The sequence below is a fragment of the Falco peregrinus genome, chromosome 4 (assembly GCF_023634155.1).
Source record: "Falco peregrinus isolate bFalPer1 chromosome 4, bFalPer1.pri, whole genome shotgun sequence".
In the NCBI taxonomy this organism is placed as follows: Eukaryota; Metazoa; Chordata; class Aves; order Falconiformes; family Falconidae; genus Falco; species Falco peregrinus.
In genome coordinates this window covers 47,581,539-47,602,718 of record NC_073724.1, presented here as the reverse complement: position 1 = coordinate 47,602,718, position 21,180 = coordinate 47,581,539, and the positions used below count along the sequence as shown (strand labels likewise).

At 40.6% G+C, this 21,180-nt stretch overlaps 1 protein-coding gene across 1 annotated transcript in view; it reads right to left on the bottom strand.

Moving 5' to 3' along the window:
• Nucleotides 1–1,597: 1,597 nt before the first annotated feature.
• URB1 (URB1 ribosome biogenesis homolog) overlaps nt 1,598–21,180 on the bottom strand; it is a 53,502-nt gene continuing 33,919 nt past the window's right edge. Inside the window, exons 25-39 of the mRNA XM_055803221.1 lie at nt 20,707–20,765; nt 19,765–19,958; nt 17,953–18,063; nt 17,798–17,861; nt 15,851–16,022; nt 15,174–15,276; nt 10,692–10,852; nt 10,216–10,327; nt 9,133–9,239; nt 8,481–8,624; nt 7,613–7,722; nt 6,262–6,438; nt 5,134–5,375; nt 3,004–3,606; nt 1,598–2,377 (exon numbers count right to left, since the gene is read on the bottom strand). Of these exons, the coding sequence (XP_055659196.1) occupies nt 2,172–2,377; nt 3,004–3,606; nt 5,134–5,375; nt 6,262–6,438; nt 7,613–7,722; nt 8,481–8,624; nt 9,133–9,239; nt 10,216–10,327; nt 10,692–10,852; nt 15,174–15,276; nt 15,851–16,022; nt 17,798–17,861; nt 17,953–18,063; nt 19,765–19,958; nt 20,707–20,765 (2,565 nt within the window). The 3' untranslated portion in view covers nt 1,598–2,171. The remainder of the gene's footprint in view (nt 2,378–3,003; nt 3,607–5,133; nt 5,376–6,261; nt 6,439–7,612; nt 7,723–8,480; nt 8,625–9,132; nt 9,240–10,215; nt 10,328–10,691; nt 10,853–15,173; nt 15,277–15,850; nt 16,023–17,797; nt 17,862–17,952; nt 18,064–19,764; nt 19,959–20,706; nt 20,766–21,180) is intronic.

The window sequence follows — 21,180 nt, the reverse complement described above, 5'->3', positions numbered from 1 at the left end:
TACTTTCCACCTCCATGGCACTGTGCATCTCATTAGCTAAAGCCCACTACAGCCTTGAAAGTTACCTTTCTTATTTTAGCAGTGACAAAACTGCATTCAGAAATCGCCATTTCCAGCCACAGAGCAAAATACCACGGTGTGCAAACAGCACAAAAAAAGCATAAAGTAATTTAGCATGCTTGTTTGCATCTGCTGTACCCGTTTCTAGAATCAGATCTCACTCAAGAGTCGCTCTTCCAACTGGTTAGGCTCCAACACATGAATTCTGCTCCTGCATGTACCAGTTGCATGATATAAATAAATTGTATAAACACAACTTATTTTTTTAAGCAAACACGGGCCAAAGGGCATGTGAAAGGCTCTCGCAAGGCATGCAAGCCCACACCCAAAACCATTCTGGGCTTGCAACTTGTCGGACAGTTTGTAGCAACCAAGTTGTGGCATTTAGCATTTGGATTTTGTTACTTTATTAAGAGATCAGAAGGGGCCACATACAGCCCATTACATGGTGTGCTGGGTCCGCCGTGGCTGGCTGCCAGCTGCCTACCCAGCTGCTTTCTCACTACCCCTCAGCAGGGCAGGGGGGAAAACAAGATGAAAAAGTTCATGGGTCAGGCTTAAGATCGGGAGCTTGCTTATCAGTTACCATCACGGGCAAAACAGACTCATTTGGGGGGAAATTTAAATTAATTTATTGCCAGTTAAGATATATTTCTGCATTACTGTCAGGTTGGTTGAATGGTCTCACCTCCTTTCTTTAATTCTCTCAAGCAAATCATACTATAAACCACTGTTAGATGTGCGCAGTCCCTCAAGACAGCTGAAAAACTCCTCTATGTGTCATGAGTCTTATTTTCAAGTTAGATGAGACGGGAAGACAGTTTTTGTTTTGGGACTCCTTTGGTTTGATTTTGCCTGTTGATTTGTGGGGGTTTTTTAATTAAGTAAAATAAGTTCTGTTCATCATAAAGACTTCCTGATGTCAGACCCTAGGGATTTTATGTGACAAAATTTAACCTCTAATGGGCTTGCAGATTTTTCAAGAAATATTTGTTATTTTTAAATGAAGTCTTGATATTGATATTATGGCTTCTTCAGGACAAAAATATTTATATGTAGAAGCACTCATTATTTGCATCTAATGTTTTTTTTTATTTATTTACAAAAAAACCACAAACTACATAAACATCATAAAAAGTGTGCATTTCTGATTTTTCCACTGTACAGAATTTGTACCAAGTACTTAGGCACAGCACAGATTCATGAGTCAATTTAACAAATCCAGTTTTACCTATCAAAGGTTCAAGTTCAGGCTCTGTATGTTTGCATACCTGGAATGGTATGTTAAGCTGCCCTTAAGGCCACACTCAAGAAGTATTTATCAGATTTCACAGAGAACTTCCAACAAAAACATGTATAATCAATAAGTAGCAAGTCATTTGGGGTTTAGTTCTATCTCTCATCTTTTAAGAGTGGAGAGAAGATGGGTCTTTGTTGCAAGTTCCAGCAGTGGTGATGGTCAGGGCCTTTTTTAATTAAAAAAAAAAAACAAAAAGACCCCAAACCAAAACAGAAATGAGAATAAAAACAGACCAGCTCTGAGATAAATGCTTTTAATTAATTTAAAACGAAAAAGAATCCCAGACTATCATGATTCCAGCATTCAGTTTTTATTGATACTGGTTTCAGTATCGTATTATGAAAGAAACTGTGTTCTTCAGGAAACAGTAAGTCATTGAGGCTAAACCTCTGACTGTTCTTTCTTTGCACTTATACCACATTGTGGTGAAGTTGTGCAGCCTTTTTTCCCCATCTTATATCGGAGAGAGGATGGATTTTTAACTACATGGGAACTGAAATACAGTCCATAGGCAATGCACTAATCAGTCCATTTTGATTCTTCATAAAGTTAAAAACATCTGTAATAAAAATTGATATAAAATAACATTCAGTAACCCATACTGTTCAAGGAAAGGGAAATTATAGCCTGTGTTCCACTGAGGGATGATGAATAAAATTTCCCCACTGTGAGTTTGTATACAGTAATAAAATATTGATCTTTGTGACAAAACAAGTTAGATTTGTATGGAGAACAGTTCAGGAGGGTTTCATGGCTTGCAGCAATGATGGCAGAGCATATAACAATGAAGATTTAGTGTCAGTTCACTGAATTACTGCCTCAATGTAGCCATGTAAAGGGTTTTGCAAAGACGCATAATAGTTTCTTCTCCTTGTTTGTAAGTTTCCAAGTCATCATTGTTTAATTTCTCATCTGTACTACCGCAGATCAATTTGACATGGGTTATTAACATATCTGGCTGCTGTGCTCCAAGCCACATGTCCCCAATGTAAACAGAAGTCAGGAATACACAAACAGCTGTGGAAGAAAAAATAAGAGAAAAATCAGGACAGATAGTCTTCTATTTCCACATAATAATACAAAACCAAACCATTTTAGTGCCAGACCTATGTTTTTAAATGGTTTCCTAACTTTTCCAAGATGGAAAATTTGTGGGGTTTTGCCCATACAAAGCCAATGATCCTCCTCACACTAAGGAAAGAAAACAGTTTTTTGTTAGAACAACCTTCTGACCATTTTCAGTTTGAAATCTGACCTGTAGCTTTTGCTATCAAATGATAACATTGAACAGCGTATGGATCAGAACCCATACCCATACGGACTCGTTTGTTGCAGACTATTTTTCCCCTTGGTATTTTATCTTTTATACTTCATTGAACTCCATGTTAGTCCTAGGAAAAAAAAAAGTTTTCTGTGAGGGAGTATGACTGTTGTATGATTAGAAACCCCTACAGTGTGACCTTGTTCTATGCTACTAACCCTTGTACCCATACCACTGGAGACACAGCTTTTACCTTGTGTAGTTATGAGCACCGGTGGGCACGGGCAAACTTCAAACTGATGAATTAAGAAACGCCCATGGAATTACCTACTTTCTAAAATTACTGCCTTGTCACGTGAGCAAAAAGGAAAAGGCGAGTTACCTTTCTTGTTCACATCCTCTTCCGTCATCGCTGACAGGCACAACGTTTTCACAAGTTCATGAAAGCTGTTGTTGGTCAGGCCCTGAGCATCCATTAGGTGAAGCATGATCAAACTGAACAAACAGAGCTCTTCAAAAAGTCCAGCCATCCCACTGCTGGCCTCACAGACCTGGGTGTAAAACTTGAAGATGTCGTTTCTCAGTGTCTCATCCCTGAGCATCTCCTGCACTGCCACTGGGTGTGGCAAGATGCAATTCCGTAGCCACCGCAGAGTTAATGAAACATTTTGTAGATTAAGGCTGTGCGTAACCATGGATTTTACGAGCCATTTAGTCACTATGTAAGTGGACGCGCAGGTAAGACCAATTGTTTCATCCGCAACATCAGCAGACGTGAGGGGCTCCCCTCCACATTTGGTAGGTGGCGTTGAGAAAACAGGCTGCCAGTGGGCAAATATGGAATTCAGATGACCTCTGCATTTCTCCAGCTCAGAGACTTTCAGGTCTGCTGCAGTGTCATCTTCTCTTTCTATCTCGTTCTTTTTCCGAATGTGATGATATGCATGAGATGAGGCTTGAGATTTGTTTTTTTCTTTAATATTTTCTGTAAAACGCCACCAAAACAAACGTCAGATACTCCAAAGGATTTTCTTGGTACAAAACTATGCAAGAAAGACAGTATCTTGTGTTGCTTCAGTTGCTAAAAAGATTAAGTGCTAGCCTCATTTGGCAGCCTAATTGAGCCTACGCATGTCAGAGCAAAAGGGCTACAGGCAGCTCCCAGTGACTCACAGGCTGAAACTTTTCTGAACTGGGTTGCCTGGCCCACAGCCCGGCCAAGCCAAGGCAACATTTCAGAGGTGCGCAGGACACACTTTTGCCCGTAAGGCTACATTATTTACACCGCCTCACTCAAGCCGCTGCTCTCAGGGCTAGCGAAGGCACGGAACATACCTGCCTACGGAAGGAGGTATCGGCACAGCTACGTTGCTTTTGAACAGTGCAGGGTAAAGCAGTGCAGTTGGCCTTCCTCCAGCACAGCCACATCCTGGCCATGTGTCTGCCTCCTGAGGTGCTGTCAACCGAGGACATGTCAAGTTTTTGCACCCCAAGGGAAGACACAGGGAGCCAAACTTTGTAACGCCCAGCTGGCTTCCATTAGATGCTGCCCGTGTCATGGGGAGCAGCAAAGCTCCCCAACAGCAATACCACTTTGCCACCGCCATACCACACAGAACATTTTATGGCAAACTGCTTCTGAGGAGTCATTGAGAAAATTATCAGAAATGTCAATTATGTTGCACTTTGCAGCTTAAAATGAAGTAAATGCATTTAAGCATTTTTCCCGGGCGCTGTGGGGGACGGGGTCAACTCCTGACTTGTTACCTTAGAAACAAAATTTCAGATAAGGATCCATTTTTCTAACTGCTTTATAAGCTTCTGAGGCTTGGAGTAACTTTTAAAAACCACATATACAGTAAGTTACAGACATCGCTATAGTAGCTCTAAAAATCCTCCGAAAGACACTAAAAGGGTATGAAAAACTTCAGAAAAACTGAAGCTCTCATAGTATCCCTGAAACACAGTAAGAATTTAATAATTAGTTTAACTGATACAGAATACTTAAAGAAACCTATAGAAGTGTTTATGGACACCAAGAGCAGTTGTATTTGCGGGAAACCAGTGCTGTTTAACACCTCCCACTACAAAGTTCCTTGCACATTTTATTCACAGAGATAACAAAAGAAGTCATACAAGTCCAAATGTACTTTTGCTTTCTTTCAACACTGATGACAATAAGAAAAATCAACGATTTCATTTTCACTTGCTTTACTGACTTATTTCACTTTCAGATCCCCCATCCACACATAGAAGAATACAATTTTTTGAGGCCTGACACTAGATCTGCAATTAAGCTTAATTTTAAAGCTCTTTCCCTTTTTAAAACTGTTCCTCCAAAGCTTCCAGGATTGTGTTAAAGTTAGAAATCACTACAACAAAGACCTGAAAAATGGCTTTCCATTTACAGTCCTCTTCCCCCACGCTACATCAGATTGCCCAACAAAAGTTATTAGTGTTTAGCTTGTAACAGCCTTAACAACATTACTTTTCAAAATATTTTAGTACTTACTAAGCAATTCTTTGATTTGGTATTTCTGAGCAAGAGTCTGCACATCCTCTTGCAGTTGCAGGTCTTTTTCGATGACACTCCACTTATGCAGCAGCAGCAGGATCTCTTTGTTTGACAGAACACTGTCATTCACAGTGAACCGGCTCATTTCTTTGAAGGCCTCAACAACTATAGCACGATATTCCAGCACAGAATTGAATGTACTGAAAAACTCAGTCAGTTTGGCTAGATCTAAATTAGTCCTGTGAAAAGAAAACAAAAGTGCCATGAATTTTTCTGCATGCTAATTAATAAAATAAAATTAGCACAGGTTTTTTCTCCTTACAGTCTCTTCCTATAGTTTTCTCCTGCACTTCTCTAGACATATACTTTTGTTTCTCAGGATGCCAGTAATAATTAGTTCAATTCCCACTGAATCCCCAGTGCTTTGCTCCATTAGTGTTTGGCAGAAGAGACCATAAAACATAGTCTTTGCCCTGCTGCCCATAAGTAGGAAAGGCAGATGCCACACGAGGAAAAGGCCAAAGGTCTGCAACTTTACCTATGCTTCTTTATCTTACATGAATTTTCAAAATTTTGAGGAAATAAAAATAAACATAGCTTCTCCAGACTGTGGCAACACTTGTCTGCACAAAAAGCTGCAGGTGCTATTATGAACCCAAACAGAACTGATTACCCATTTGCTCTCTACTATATCCCTGCTGCAACTGCTGTGCTTACGCAGATTAAGTGCTCTAGACCTGGAGAGAAGAGACTGAGCGCTTCTTAATGCTGTCATGTAGAACTTTGCACAGCTTCTCCTCCTACAATTTGCACGTGTGGTGCAGACACAGAAAGTCTAAACCTTCAGACAGTATGAAAGACATAGCAGCTTAAAAATAGCCAGTCATTAAGGATGTAGAACTTGATAGTAACTGCATCAGCTGTTATTTCATTCCCCACATACTTAAACAGCTAAACCTTCCAGTCAAAGAAATCTCATCAAAATTTGCTACTAAACATTCAGACTGAAGGGGAAAAAAAAGCATTAAACTACCAGAGATCAAGAAATTCTTCTAGCCTTAATAAATTTCAAACTGGACAGACAATGAGATGCAAACTGATTAAAAAAAGAAAAAAAAAACTTACCGAATGTGTTTGTTTAATGTGATCAAAATGTACAGAAATTCATTTACAAGCTGAATAGGAAGAAACTTCCTGTTCTGCTGGGATTGATTCTTGCTTTCTCTCTTGCCTCCTAAATTTGTTAGCCACAGGGTATGAAGTAAGGAAATAATTTTATTTAACAGCTTGTTTTCCAGAAACCTGAAAAACAAACAAAAAAGAAGCAAACACTCATTCAGAAGTCAGAGCCTAACCAGGAACCACTCCATCACCTAGAGGGGACCATATTCTAGTGTGCTTTTGGAGCCATGAATGGCAATAGGTGCCTCTCAGCCAGAACCCCATCAGGGCATGAAAGCTCACCCCTCTGAAGCCCCTGATGACTGCCCTCCTCTTGCCATGCTGCAGCCAGGGAAACACAGCAGTGTATCGCGGCCCCTGCATGAGACTAGTAATGTCTGACTTGCACCTTTCGTTACACAGCTCTGCCAAGCATCCCATTAGATTGCAACCATTGCCACCATTTCTTTAGAGCAGTTCTGTTCAGACAGCTTGGTTCCTCATGTTCCTAAGACTTTACATAATAACAGCAATGCTTACAGCACAATATCAGGAGCCATATTTACTTTGTTATTCTAAGGACAGGAGGAGGAGGAGGAGGGAGCAATCTCATTTTTGTACACAGGATGAAAGAACAATACTTCTCAAAAGCACAATCACAAAATAAGGACAGGGTGCCAGAGGCCAAATCCAGGCTTTTTCACTTCCAAATGTACCAAACTGTACAAAAGAGAGGTGTACGACAGGGGAGCAGTACTGAGAACCTGTTCAGGCCAATCGCACTGTAGATGATCCTGAAACCTTGCTTGAACCTGCCAGGGGAATCTATGCAAAAGAGATTCTGTGTGTGTGCATGCATGCACACGTGTGTGTGTATGTGTGCACATAAGTGAGGGAGAGGCTAGGGGAGAAATGTTATAGACCACTCAAATTAATTATTGTGCCAATTACTGTGCAGGAGGCCCTATGACAAGTTATGAATTGTGAGTATTTGAAATTAAAGAGTCACATATGCTAAAATAAGATGCCATTTTGTTTTCTAAGTTTTTCAAGGAAGTGTTATCAAAAGCATGAAGCCCCCACCCCCCATCATCCCTCCTACTACAACCTCAAAGCATCTTGATTTTATTTTTAGAAAAACAAGGGAATGCTTTGGAGTTCATCAGGTTCTGCCAGTATGATCCTAGGTGCCAAATGTCACAACCACTGACAGGCCATCTCCATATCTGTCACCCTTGTTTTCATACTCAGTTGCATAACTGTTCTATTGTGGACAGTAAAATTGTTCCCATTTCACGGGTGTTCCCCTAGTTACCTTTTCTCCAAGATGTGCAGTATCCAGGTTAGGAGACTGTGATCTTGAATCAGCTCATAGGCAGCTCTGGTGACACGGGCAGCATTTTGTAATATCTCCAGAATACGACTCTGAAACAGAAAATATAATTTGTCCTTTTACAAAATTAGAATATAGTCAGGATCTAATTATTACCAACCTTTCAGAAGGGCATAATTAGCAATCTGACTGGTAGCTGGAATCTGATCAACTTGAAGTTAAAAAGTATTACCAAACACCGCATGTTCTTAGCAACCCCAGGGAAGAAAAAACATTCTCATTTCAAGGCTTCATACACACAGATGCTAATCTTAAAAAGAAGTCTTAAGGTAGCAAGACAATTTTCTCTTTTTTGTCCAAGATTTTGGTACCTAACCGAGATACTTTTAACAGACTGGATTTCTCATGGATGCTTATGAACACGAGGGCTTCTGGCATGTGAGTCCTCTTCCTGCTAAAGCACTGTACAGGTAACATGCTGGGTAGGGAATAAGGAGACCTAAAAAGGCAAAGGCTCTGACCTTATGAGCAAAACTGCCGTATGTGCAGTATTTCCCACGAAGCAGTAGAAATATGACTAGAGCCAGACCACCAGTTGATGCAACTGAGTGAGGTTCCATGATGGCAGGAACCAGTTCCAATTTCAGTGGACAAGGATGTGACTCCAGTTTAGACATAAGCGATTATTTCCCCCTCCACACATACACAAGGATCAACAAGGAACAGGTCTTGAAGAGGACAAGGGAAGAGTTAACTGCTCCTTTCTGTTTTGCATTTGTTTAAGATCTCCAAACCATGCAAACTTTTGTATGTTTGGGTCTTTTTTGTTTTTTGTTTTTTTAATTCTTACCTGGGAGCTCTCATCACACAAAGGACTGTTGAAAAAGGAAAGAATGACCTGGAAAATCCTCTGGTAGTCATAAAGCTCATAGCAATGTTTATCACGCAGCCCTTCTCCAAGAAATCGGAGAATCCACTCACGTTCTGTTTTGTACTAGAAGCCATAAGAAAAATGCCACCGTCAGACACTTCGAAATAATGCCTGCTCGTAAGAACACAAAAAAACTGGTTCCCTGGAAGTGCCAGCACAGTGTTTAACAGCTTTTTCTGGACTTCTCAACTTTCATCCCTATCAAATTTAATCAATAACATCCATCAGGAACAGTTACTCTGTAGCCCAAATATGCACTGATAATGGAACTTTGTTTCTAAAATATCTCAGTCAAACTCAACATTAATTATCTAAACTCAAATATGAATGTAAGCTAGCTAGGGCAGAACATACTGCTTGTGCTTACAGAGCACACACAGTACAATTAATGATTTCATTATGTCTTACCACTAAGAAACCAACAAAAGAAACCCAGAAATAAGACTTCTAATTCCATTATAAAACAACAAAAAAGATGCCTCTAGAATAAGATTTCATTGCATTTTAATGGCTTTTTTCTATTATTTTCTGAAGAATTAGTGGATATCTAAAGGTGTAATTCTTTCATTACCTCAAAATCAAAACTGTAGAAAAGCTGGAAAAACCCTGGTACTTTCCTCAGGTCCAAATACTGGTGTGACAGAAGGAATCTGTTTACCTTTATGTACATGTGCTCCTCTGTGAAAAGAAACAATGGTTATCACGGAGGACAACATTCCCAATACACAACCACATAGAAAAATAAATGGAACCTGTATTTTCCAGTGTTTCAGCTGTCAGAACAGTACATTAATTACAGCAAGAACGCCTTCTGCTCTAAGGCTGATTATATTGTTGGCCATCCCTCCTCTTCTCTTCCCCAAACTGAAAATCTCTTTCAGACTGCACACAAAGCAGGTGAGAAGATAAACATTCAACATGGCACTGATTTCAGCAAATCCAGTGTTACTTCATTGACAAAACAGAAATCGATGGCAAAGTGATAAGCAAATCTCTCTGCATTTCAAGACCAGCATTTCACATTAGGCAATCATAATTTTTAACCTACAGACCAGACATGTCCTGAATGAGCAGTAGAACAAGTTGCCCAGAGGGACTATACAGTCTCCATCCTCGGAGGCTTTCTAGGATTAGTCTAGAGGTCTGAAGGTTTTCTAGGATAAAGGCCTGCACAAAGCGGCCCGTTCTATAGCTGGCCCTGCCACAGGCAGAGGGTTTAGTTAGAGACCTCACAAGGTCCCTTCCAAACTGAACTACTCCCCAGTGCTATGATCTTCTTTTGCAACAGTGACTTACGTTCACTCAACATCTAAGGACACAAAGACACTTGGGCCAACCTACTCTGATCTGCTGAACAGGACCCACATACTCATCTAGTCCTCTGTCCGCTTCCAACCCAAAACTACGAGGAGGCAGTGGCTTCATCCCTGATGAATCAGGCTGGTTTTATACACCGATCAAAATGGCACTTCCCACTTCTCCAGTACAGCAGTCTACACAAGTACTGAAAGTTTTTTTTTGGAACACAGGAGAGTCATACTTCATGGCTCCTGCCAGTGTCACAGCTATCTCATCTTTCAGTATCGGTCAAGGACATTACTCCATGCACAGTGACTCACCCCAGGAGTACAACATGCACAGTAGGTTACAGTACCTGGCTTCAGAATCTGCTGTGCCACACGAGCGATGTAGAGGGTCAAAGAGAAGGTAAATCTGAGGTTCGGCTGCCTGATTCCATTTTGCACAGTATCCAAGAGATACAGCAACTGTAGCACAAGAACCCAGGGGAGAAAATCTTGAACCGTAACCCAAACATATACAACAGGAGAGCATGAATGCATAAATAAGCTTTTAGGATATTTCATAGCCATAAATCAAATACCAATCCCATCAGGATTTCCATTCCTACAAACAGAATTCCCAAGAATTTCTAAAACACATTTTCCCGCCTTTTTCTGCCCATTGATTACAAAAGAAGGAAACACAAAGCGATAGAGGAGAAACAATGGAACAGAGGATAAAAAGTTTCTTTTAGCTCTTTCACCGTGTGTATGTAGATGGACTCTCCCTGAAGTGTCCATGACCTAAAATGTCTAACCTGACAAAACTATAAATTGAGCTCAGTCTTACCTGACTCTTCTCTCGAAAGCGAGCTCCTTCCAGATGAGAACGAAAGGAAGCCAGGACAAAATACGCCACTGCTCTCATGTTGGAATCATAGCTGCTAAGGGCAGCTACTGTTAGGCCCAGGGCATTGACTTCAACAAACTTGTGACATGCCACTACACACTCTGTATGGGAAGAGGTTAAAAAATGAAAGAAGAACACCCAGAGCATTATACTGACATGTCACAGAGAATAAAACAGCACTGTAATCCTTAATAAAACTTCTATTCATAAACACCAATTTCTAGATCTACCCCTACGAACTATTATTACAGCGCAAGCTGAAGGCTCCTTCAGCTAACAAAGGTATCCCACAAACCATTCTGAACAGGAATTCTTTTACCTGTTTCAGAAAAATTAAGTACAAAGAAGAACATGAGGGAAAATTCTCCTCAAAACATTTTCTGGGCAATTGATAAGGCTGTGTCTGAAAGAAAGATAACATAGCCAACAAAAAGCCAATCTGCACTAAAGAAAGAGCTTCCGTAAAAAAGCGTACGGGAGAATAATACATAAATAAGCCATTAGCCACACCAGCTGTTACTGCACAGGCATGAGTGATTCCGCTGGTAAGGCACGTTCCAAGCAAAGTACTAAATTATACCCCTACGTTCTTCTGGGACAAACAAAATCCAGCAATGAACAGTAACCAGCCAAACAGAAAACACACCCTTGAATCCAACATTTATTTTCCATAGTGTTTTACCATTAGAATTTATGGAGTTTCTCATTTAAGGTCTGTGTGTTTTGAAAAGCTTGTGCCATTTCTACCCACTGATGGCTAGAAATGGCTTGATGTAAAAACTCCAGAATATCTCCTGTGCTATTTCTGTTCCATTTACCAGTAATGGAATACAATGGCACCTCAGTTGTATTTTATCAGCTAAACTGCAAATGTACTGCAGTCCTCCATTTAGCAACAATATTCACATATTTTCTTGTAACTCACACTGAAAGTCAAGAGGACGTTTCTAAGAGACATATTCTTATTTAAGAAGAGGCTGTAGTCTTACTGACACGTACGTATACTTGGCCTACCGATTTCCTCCCCCACCAACACCCACACACAACTAATATATATATATATATTTATGTAAAAAACACAGATAATTTATGTCCCCACACCAGCAGCAGGGCTGTTTCTCCCATCTTCTCCTCAACTGCCAGAAGTTCTGCTTCTGTTTCATGCCTGGCAGTTTCATAGCCAGCTCTGCTAGTTATGGGCCAGGCAGTGGCAAGGTCTCTACCTCCCAGCACTGCCCCCCAGCCAGCCCACTGCTACGTGACCAATGCAAAGGCATCACTGAATTGCAATAACAGATCTTTTCAGCAAGTGGTTTTACAAGTTATTTCAATAATAACAATTACTGTACACTTCCCTACACCACTCCTCACCAAAGCACATCATGTTTAACAGGCGTAATGCAAAACACCTCAGTCATTCTCCTAGTGAGGAAAAAGATCCCTCAATTTGTTAGCATGGGATCTCTCTCACATTACCAGAGCTCACACAGATACAGCTCTACCCCCCACTCTACCTCTAGACACTGAGCAAAGCCACCTCCTGACTACCGAAGTAAAAATGGTGAGAGGAGTAGCAACAACAGGGCAGGAGAAAGAGAAACAGAGCCCAGTAAGACACCTAATCTATGCCTTCTGCTACCTTCTGCCTGTGGCAAAGCAACTCCACACCTCCCACTCCTCAGGCAAGATGCAAGGTAAGCACTGGGAAATGGATCTTTCTATTGAATCCTAAGTGAACATGCAAAGATAATCCAAAATTTGTCTGTCTGCAGAGGCTTCCTCATTGCTTAAGGACATCTCACACATAGCCCTGACCTATACAACATCCCCTCTTCAGTACAGAATCAAATATACGTTGTATGCCCTTTCACAGCAAGCCACCACACAGCTCTCCTTCAGACTTCAGTTCTTGAGAACCACTAATGTACACCAACTAGACAGACAAAGTGAATAAATTTATGGGGTGGTACCACATAATGAAATCCAAGGTCGTCACTTCAGCAGTAAAGTTCATGCTGGTCACAGAAAGATTTATTTGGAAAACTTTCTTTCACTGAAAACATGCAGTGGAAATATTTTCCATCCAGCTGACCTTGAAGAGTGTGTTCATCAACTAACGTAAAATAACAAGCTATTATTAAAAAAAAAAAGTTAATTCTATGTCTGACATACGGTTTGTTTAAAGTACCTTGAGAACCATGATGGAAAAGCTTTTCACAAGATGCTTATCAGAGCTAAAGTTAGACAGAACTCACTATCTGCCCAACTCCAGATTCTTTACTCAGTGAGCATTAAACACTGTGCAGTAAGTCTGTGTTTATAAATTTAGCAGTTACATAACATCTGTGCACAGGGCACTGTGCAGCCAGTACAAAGAGCAAATAAATAAAGAGGAATTGGGTATTCCAAAAGCAGCTGACATGGTTTAGAAGCACCATGGGACTTGAACTCATAAATCACTTGGGCCCTTTAAAAATGCCCCTGTTAGGACACAGACTCTTAGCGTGGCGCAGTTAAGGGAACTATTTTTCCCCTCTCCAGTTTTAAAGTCTGCCTATGTCAGGATAGCCACTGCCTCCACAGCTCTGCAAGAACACGATGTGCAAGAGCTCCCTCAGCCCCACTGCTCCCACACAAGTGGTCATCATCCCTGGCTGACTCTAGCACTGCTAAGGCCGACCTGCAGCCACCAAATCCCTCCCACCAGTTAAGGTGATGGCCTCCAGGCTAAGGGTGATGACAGGTACATGACAGCAGCACTTTTTCCAACTATTACACCCAGGTTCAAAAGACACTGACTGTCCATGCTCTTCGTCTATACCAACCTCAAAGATCAAGCAAGATCCCTCCTACTGCAAAATGCCAAATAGTTCTGGTACCTTTTTTCCTCAGGAGACAAAAACACAGTTCTTTTTACTGTTGTCAAAATTATACAGAGCAGTTTACAACTATGAATAAGTATAGGCTAAGAACACACAAAACAGGTACTGTACTGCAAGTGCACAGGTGAACAAAGAAGAATTGTAAGTATGATCTCACTGAAAGACAGTTACCAGCTTGCCAATTGCTTCTGATATTATTGTTATGGAAAGCCAAATCCATCTATAATTACATAGTGATTAACCATAACCAATCAACATAGGGAGGGAGCTGGTTAGGAAATTCCTTATGATACTTGTCTCACTTTGATCTTTAAGCGTTCTCTAAATAGTGTACCTGTGAAGTACAGCAGAGATATGCATATGCGAATCAGGGTCACGTCAAACAAGAGAAGTGAGGCTACGCAACTAGTTTTCAAGCACCATGTTGATCTCACCAAACTTTCCAACAATTCTGCGCACAGGCCTGTTCATGACAAACTCCACGCATCTCCATCTGATGGAAAATGAGTTGGCTGAAGCTTCCCTGTACTACAACCACAGCCTGCAACAGGCCAGCTCTCCAGTCAACGCAGTCACAGTGCCCCTCACAGAAAGCAGCACCCCTGTGGAGATTCACTCTGGTCAGGAAACAACTTCATTCTGGCTGATGATCCAGGGTGATCCAACCAGAAACGGTGGTTTCTGCTTTATGCCCAGAGAACTCCACAACATTGCAGGGCACATTCTCCAACCTACCCTACCTCTGCCCAGTTCCCACTGAGAACACAGCTGAAAGGAAGGAGCCGACTACGGCTCCCAAAAACTCAGCCCCAAAACAGCCCCAGATCAGAGCAGTCCTATCAGCTGCAGGTGGGGCACTGCACGTAGCAGCAGAAGGTACCATCTCTCCCATGCTTGTTTTGCTCATCAAAATGCTATGACACCACAGCTGATGCAGTATACAGCTCTACACATTCACCAGAAAAAAAATACAACTTTCCAGTACGGAATATTCCCTGCTGATCCCTCTTAATTTTCTTATTACATTGTGCTGGATTTTGTGATATACAGAATGCTAGATCAGAGAACATAAATCTTTGTCTACTTTTGTTTCCAGTTCCAGTTTAAAAACCCCTCCTCATCTTAGGTAGATCGGTCCCTCTACATAGGTTAACCCACCACATTTAACAGAGATGTGAGGGAGCACCTAGTCATCTGAACAAGAGCAGCTTGGCAGGAATGCCCATCTGCTGCCATGTCACTCTGCTTCTGAAGTAGCCCAATCTCACTAGTTATATTGCATTACTTGGAAAAGTGCTTTTAAAAAAAACCCAAAAGTTTAATGCCAATTATACCTTGTTACTTTTTAAGTCATTCTGAAAATTACAGTGCAATGCAGTAGGTAGTTAAGTGATGTATCTTTCTTCTCTCCAAAGCAAGGCACAAATGTCTTTGTGGTACTAGCTTTTAGATGAAGAATAACAGAGCTACACAAGGAGCCAGACAGCTCCTGCAGCACAGTAAAATGACACTAAATATCAAAGAAGAACATTCACTTTACCTGGTCTAGTCAGTTCACTGAAGAGCTGAAGTAGGAAACAAGGATCATAGAAGTCATCAAGACTCTTGACACTTTCATCTCTATATAGTGACTCCTGTACCTCCTGAAACCAAATTCAAACCAGCATTTGTAAGGAACAACACAACTTTCCAGCTTGGTTTCAAACTTCCCCAACGAATTCATGGCATTATAAAGGGCTGGGAGAGGGCAGTCAACAATAACTCTTGCAAAAATGTAATGCAACACAGCGTGAGACATGCTTGTGTTTAAATCTGGCTTTCGCTATCATGGTTCCAAAACTATTTTTTCTGACTAGCACTAACTGGTATAGAAGCACATTATCAAACTGTATGAAAGACGGAAGAGCTCACTGTCAGTGGATCCTTGCACAGTCAAATTTAACAACTGTTTAAAAGTCAAATTCTGGTCTCACTTACACATGGCAATCTCAGCACTGCTGTACAATCACACCTGCCAACAAGATGTGGTCCATATACTGCAATTAATTTGAAAAGTGCTCCTAAATAATTAATTCCAGCCCTCATATGAGCTTAAATTACTCTCCTGATGTAAACAATTTGCAGTGTATTACATGAATGCAAGAAATTAATTACTAAAGTGAAAGGCTCTTTTCCTACATCAAGAGAAGGGTAATTCAGCAGTGTGAACCAAAGCACCTGTGATGACAGAAGACGGCGATGCTGAGGGAAAGACAGAATTGTCTTCATCATCTTTTCTCGGTCTAGCAGGCACAGAATCTCTTCCATGCTTGGCTGCTGCCATAGTGACTTCCCTAGACTCTTGCAAGTCTTGTGATGCTCCACAGCTGCTGGACCCCATAGGAGGATTCTTAAACATTGTTAAAAGTAAAGGCATTAGTCAACAGACTGCTAGCACTGAGTGAAAAGCAATTACAGAGGATATAAATTAGTATTTAAACTTTCCCTTCACTTGTACTTCTTATCCTGTGGGAACTTGAAACTAGAATTTGTTTCCCTGGCAACACCTTTTTCATCCATCCAAAAGCTTTTCAAATTCAGTCTGATGGTGTATCATTAACTATTTCCTACTCTGTTAATCCAAGTCAGAACTTATCTTCTCAGAAAAAATGCTTTTTTATTTAAGCTATAAATGCAGGTAAGTAAGACAGCAGCTGCATGAAGAGACAGTGATGAAGACCTAGTCATACAAGGTTGTCTCAAAAGCAATTGGTATTTCAAACCAGCATCACAGTGGTTCAGTAAAACAAATCCTCACTCTCCTCCTCTGAGTTGCTCCTTGGACCCCTCCTTACTTTGCCTGTGCTTGAAGTGCTAATGATACTGTCATTTTTTATGTGGGTCCTGCCGGCAGCATGCCTCACTGTCAATGAAGCAGCTAGAGGGGCGATGTTAGGCTTCTTATAATCCAGACCCTGGAGGATCCCATTTGTAACACAAGTTGGTCTCTGCTGGGTTATACATACAGCACTCCTGAACGTTCTCTAAATTCACTCAAACTCTTCAGTGCTGGGATCAAACCTAACCAAGTGTTTGGCTACCAATTCACTTCAGGGTACAGTATAAAATTGTTTCTCCTTTAAAAAGGCTACAAAATTTTTTGGATCTAACTACCTCTGAAATCAGTCTCCTCCTCACATTAACACCCTCCCATTTGCAAACACTTCAGTGAAGACTTATGCAGGATGTGGCAAGGGCCAGAGCCCTGGCTTCTGGAAGCCTCTTTGATTCCCTACTAACAAAAACTTTCCTGTCCCCCTTTATAGGCTGCAAGGATTATCTATATTCTCAGACAAAGCTAAGGGAGGGTCTTAATTCAGAGTCCAGTCCTGCTCCAGCTGCCTGAGCCAGTACTCTTGCACTGCTGTTAATATTTATGCCCATACCTCAAAGACAGAAAAGTGCATTTCAGCAAGGCAGACCAAAAACATCAGTGTATGTAATAACTGTTAGCAACAGACTTTCCTGTGGACTGCTTGGGCACAGGGCCTGAAAAGGAACTGGTTATTTTAAACAATACATGGTTCTCTCTTAGGAAGCATGTAGATGAATTGCAAGGTTGCGCTGTAAGAAGAGCTACAGTCCAGACTGGTGAAAGACAAGGACGGCATTGATACCATGTTAGTACCCCAAAACTAACAATACACGTGTTAATGCAAGAGATTACATATCACTCCTCCACTGGCATATTTCTCTCCTCTCCAGCAAAACACCAGAGCCAAATATCATGCACACAGGGGCAAGATTATTGAAAAGGGCAAAGACTGTGCTGAGTGCCAAATCCTGTATCCCAAGGGAACAAGGAAAGGGAAGAATTCCTACACTAGCTTTGGCCTTCATCTGTGATGAAATCCCTATAGTGGGCTCTTACCGTGGAGAATGAGCAATTACTGAAATAAGACAGTCCCTCATCTAACCTACAGACAACCAAAAGTTTGGGCAACACACAAGAATTATGTTAAGAATAGGAAATACATAGAAAAAATGTTTCCAAAAGCAGCATTCACCTCTAGGTTTGACCTTGCTCGCTGCTTATCTCAGTTAAATAAGTCCCTGGAAAAATGCCAATTGTGAGACTGCTTATTTGTGTGTAGTTAATTGAACAAAGGAAAGTAGTCAGCTTACCTGGAATTTATAAGACTTTGATTATTTTTCTCATATAACCGAAGTAGTAGCAGTATCTTCTGATCTAAAAAACAAGATGAACCCCAAAGTCAGTCACCTATGAAGACAAAAACCAGATCTAGAAGGAAGTACCTTTTCCAGGATAACACACTTACCTACAGCACTCAGTGTAGCCCCGTAGGCACCCAGCAACACAGCAAGGTGGCTGCTCTCACAGAGAGAAGGGCTGAGCTTCACAACTGTCAGCAGTATATCCACCAAGGCCTCTGAAATAAACACACAGCTTTAGCTTTGTTGTTCTGTCTGTTAGATAGTGCATATATAAATACGCACACACACACATATACTGCCCTCTCTAAATAGATGCACACACAGTACTGTACTGTATTTTAGATCAAGATCTACCTCTATAAATACCAAAACCCATTCCCCTGACTTAACTGAAGGATGACTACGATGCATTTAATTCAAGTGGAAGAATTTTTTTTTAACAATGTTAAAAAAGTATTTCCAAGCTGGACACAGATGTCATTGTGAAACTTTCCATGTGTACATGTTTGCTCTCTGGTTAAAAAGAAGTGCTATACCCTATCCCACCATACCATAGCTCCCTCCTCTCCCAGGAAGGCATCTTAAGTTAGCTCAGGAGTTGCACAGACTAAAGGCAGACATCTCAGCAACCTCCCCAAGCTACTCAAGAAGTTAGAGCATGAACTTTTATGTTCTTACCCCAGCCGCAGTAACTTGTCAAAACGCTTCTACATTGTGCATTGAAACAGGGGTCATCGCTGCAGAATCCAATTAGTTAGCAAGCTACAGGAACTCTGCCCTGGGGCATACAAAAATTACCCACCTTTGTTTTGTAACTAGCTAAGAAACAGATCAAGTAAGTGATCAGGTTACTCAAAGGCAAACAGGGCATCTGTGGCAGATTCAAGACCTGAATCCAGTTTTCTTTACTCCCTGTACCTGAAAAGGCATGGGCCTTTCCCCCTAGTATCTACAGGAATACATAATGTCAAAACAAAACAGATCATAATGACAACAGCCTGAATGAATGCACTCGACACCAAGCTTCTGAATTACTGACATTAGCCTCAAAGAATCCATCTTGCTGCCCTACAGAAACACATTCAAAAGGTAAAACATGTACAACAGGCAGTAAAATCTATTACTTAGTTTTAATTTCACTAAATTTGTGACTTCACAAGGGCTTTTTGCTCTTTTTAGATGATTTAAAACTTTAAAGTTTGTTTACATGTTGCTCACCGATATACACAAAACTGGTTATCAACATACTGCTCTGAGAATTTCCTCCCCTTTTTATACAGCTTGTCCAGTCACAGAATCTGAAAACCCCATACAGTGGGCAAAGTTGAGTGTATGTAGATTAAATGATTACTTCAAGATCAGTTGGCAGAGATGAAGAAACAAAGCCAATCGTACATGTGAACAAGCACCCAATTTATATTGCTCATGAAAGGATATTTCTCTTGAAAGGTTACGATACCAAATACACATCATTAAAATTAACTTTTTTGATACAGCTTGCAAAATCAACTTAAAATCTTCTGTATCAACCTATTTTAAAACAGGTTTAAAGGTCACACACATTTCTAACAGGAACTATATGCACTTCTGTGATCTTATGCTAACATCCTCACAGAAACCAAAAGAACCAATTCAAGATTTCAACAGGGTTCACAAAACTAAAACCAACCAACCAAAAAAACCCAAACCCATCTCTTCAGTAGTTTTAGAAACATGTTTAAAACCAGTAGTAATAAAATTAATGCAACATTTGGATTCAAGCAGAGGTAGAATTTAAAACTAAACGCTAATATTCCAGAACCATTCAATAGCTCTGCAAGTATATGTAGGTGGATAGGTTACTGGATGGACAGAATATAACGTGAGAAAGACAAAATTACTAAATAGAGTTAAAGGAAAGATGATTAAAAAAATACCTCTTGTCTGTGTGTTTGTGCCATCTTCTTCTCTTGACCTCAGTATGGCTGACAAAAATAGAGAGTGCTGTGTGACCATCATATGAAGTTTGGAGAGCTTGACTAAGCTCTGACTAAGCGTGGATTCTTTCTTGTATAATAACTGAATAGCAATGTTCAGGACTTTCAAAAATGCTTCATCTCTGTAGCGGTACCTTTAGAAGCAAGGATCACAGAAGAATCAAATCCCAACCAAACCCAAGGAAAACTTCTTGGAAAAAAAAAAACTGTTTAAGAAATGAGAACTTTGCAAAGAAAGCAAACATAAAAAAATCAAAACAAAAACAAAAAAAGAAAATACATGCACCTTTTTCCCTGAGCCGTTCTCATTTAATTCTTTTTAAGCTATACTGACATCCAATTATAAACAATAAAAGAGAATCAACACACAGTCACACTTGTGGCTGCACTGATCTTAATAAAGTACTGGAATTTTGCCTACTAACACGTCAGGCAGAACAGATTAACACTTCAGATTAACACTTCTACCTCCACAGAAGCTAAGACTACCCTAACCTATTTTTATTTCTTTTATTTAAATGATTTACATTTAAAGGTGAAAGATCTGATTCTGTTTTCATATGAACTGTATTTAAGAAATACCTTAAATAAAAACAAGTTATATGAGCATAAAGCTTCTTTATGCCAGTTGAAAAGAAGATAGTCTAGCTATCCAGTTAGCTATGTTAGTTATGCTAACTAAAGCACAAAATCCAATGCCTGCAGTTGTGCTGGTTCAGGCTCCAATGAAGCCACGAGTATGACGGGAAGTGCATCCTGAGAAACAAGGAGCATTGTCAAATCTGACTGGATTCAAGGGAGATAGTATGTAACACAGGACAAAGCCAAGTGAACAGAACTGCACCTCCTACGGCACCTTTGGTGCATCTCAAAATTACTTACTTGAGTCCTGTCTTCACAAGGTTGTACCACTCATCTGGGTCCACTTCTTCAACAAAGCACTGTGCACACAGTAAGCAAAAACAGGTATTTACATTTAGCACAGAGAGCTTCTGCAGATCAAGACCAGCAATTTTTGTTCAACAGACACACTAACAACATGCACGCCAAGCACTCAGGTGAGATAACAGGAAAGAAAGGTCTTGGATACAAGAATCCTACCTCCTGATTCAAATGAAACTGCAAGTCTTGTTTTGTTGGTCCTGGCAGCAAGGGAGTATACGGGCTGTACGCAATTAAAAAGTAAGCTGCTCTGTAGGTACCAAAAAAGCCAGAACCTTGAAACTTCACACTCCCAAAGTGTGAAAGGAATAAAAAGCTGGCAAGTCAAAGCAATAGACTCAGGTACTAGGGTTTTGTGTACCTACCATATGTGCTTAAGCTAATCAGCCTTTGTGGCAAACATGGATGGCTGGG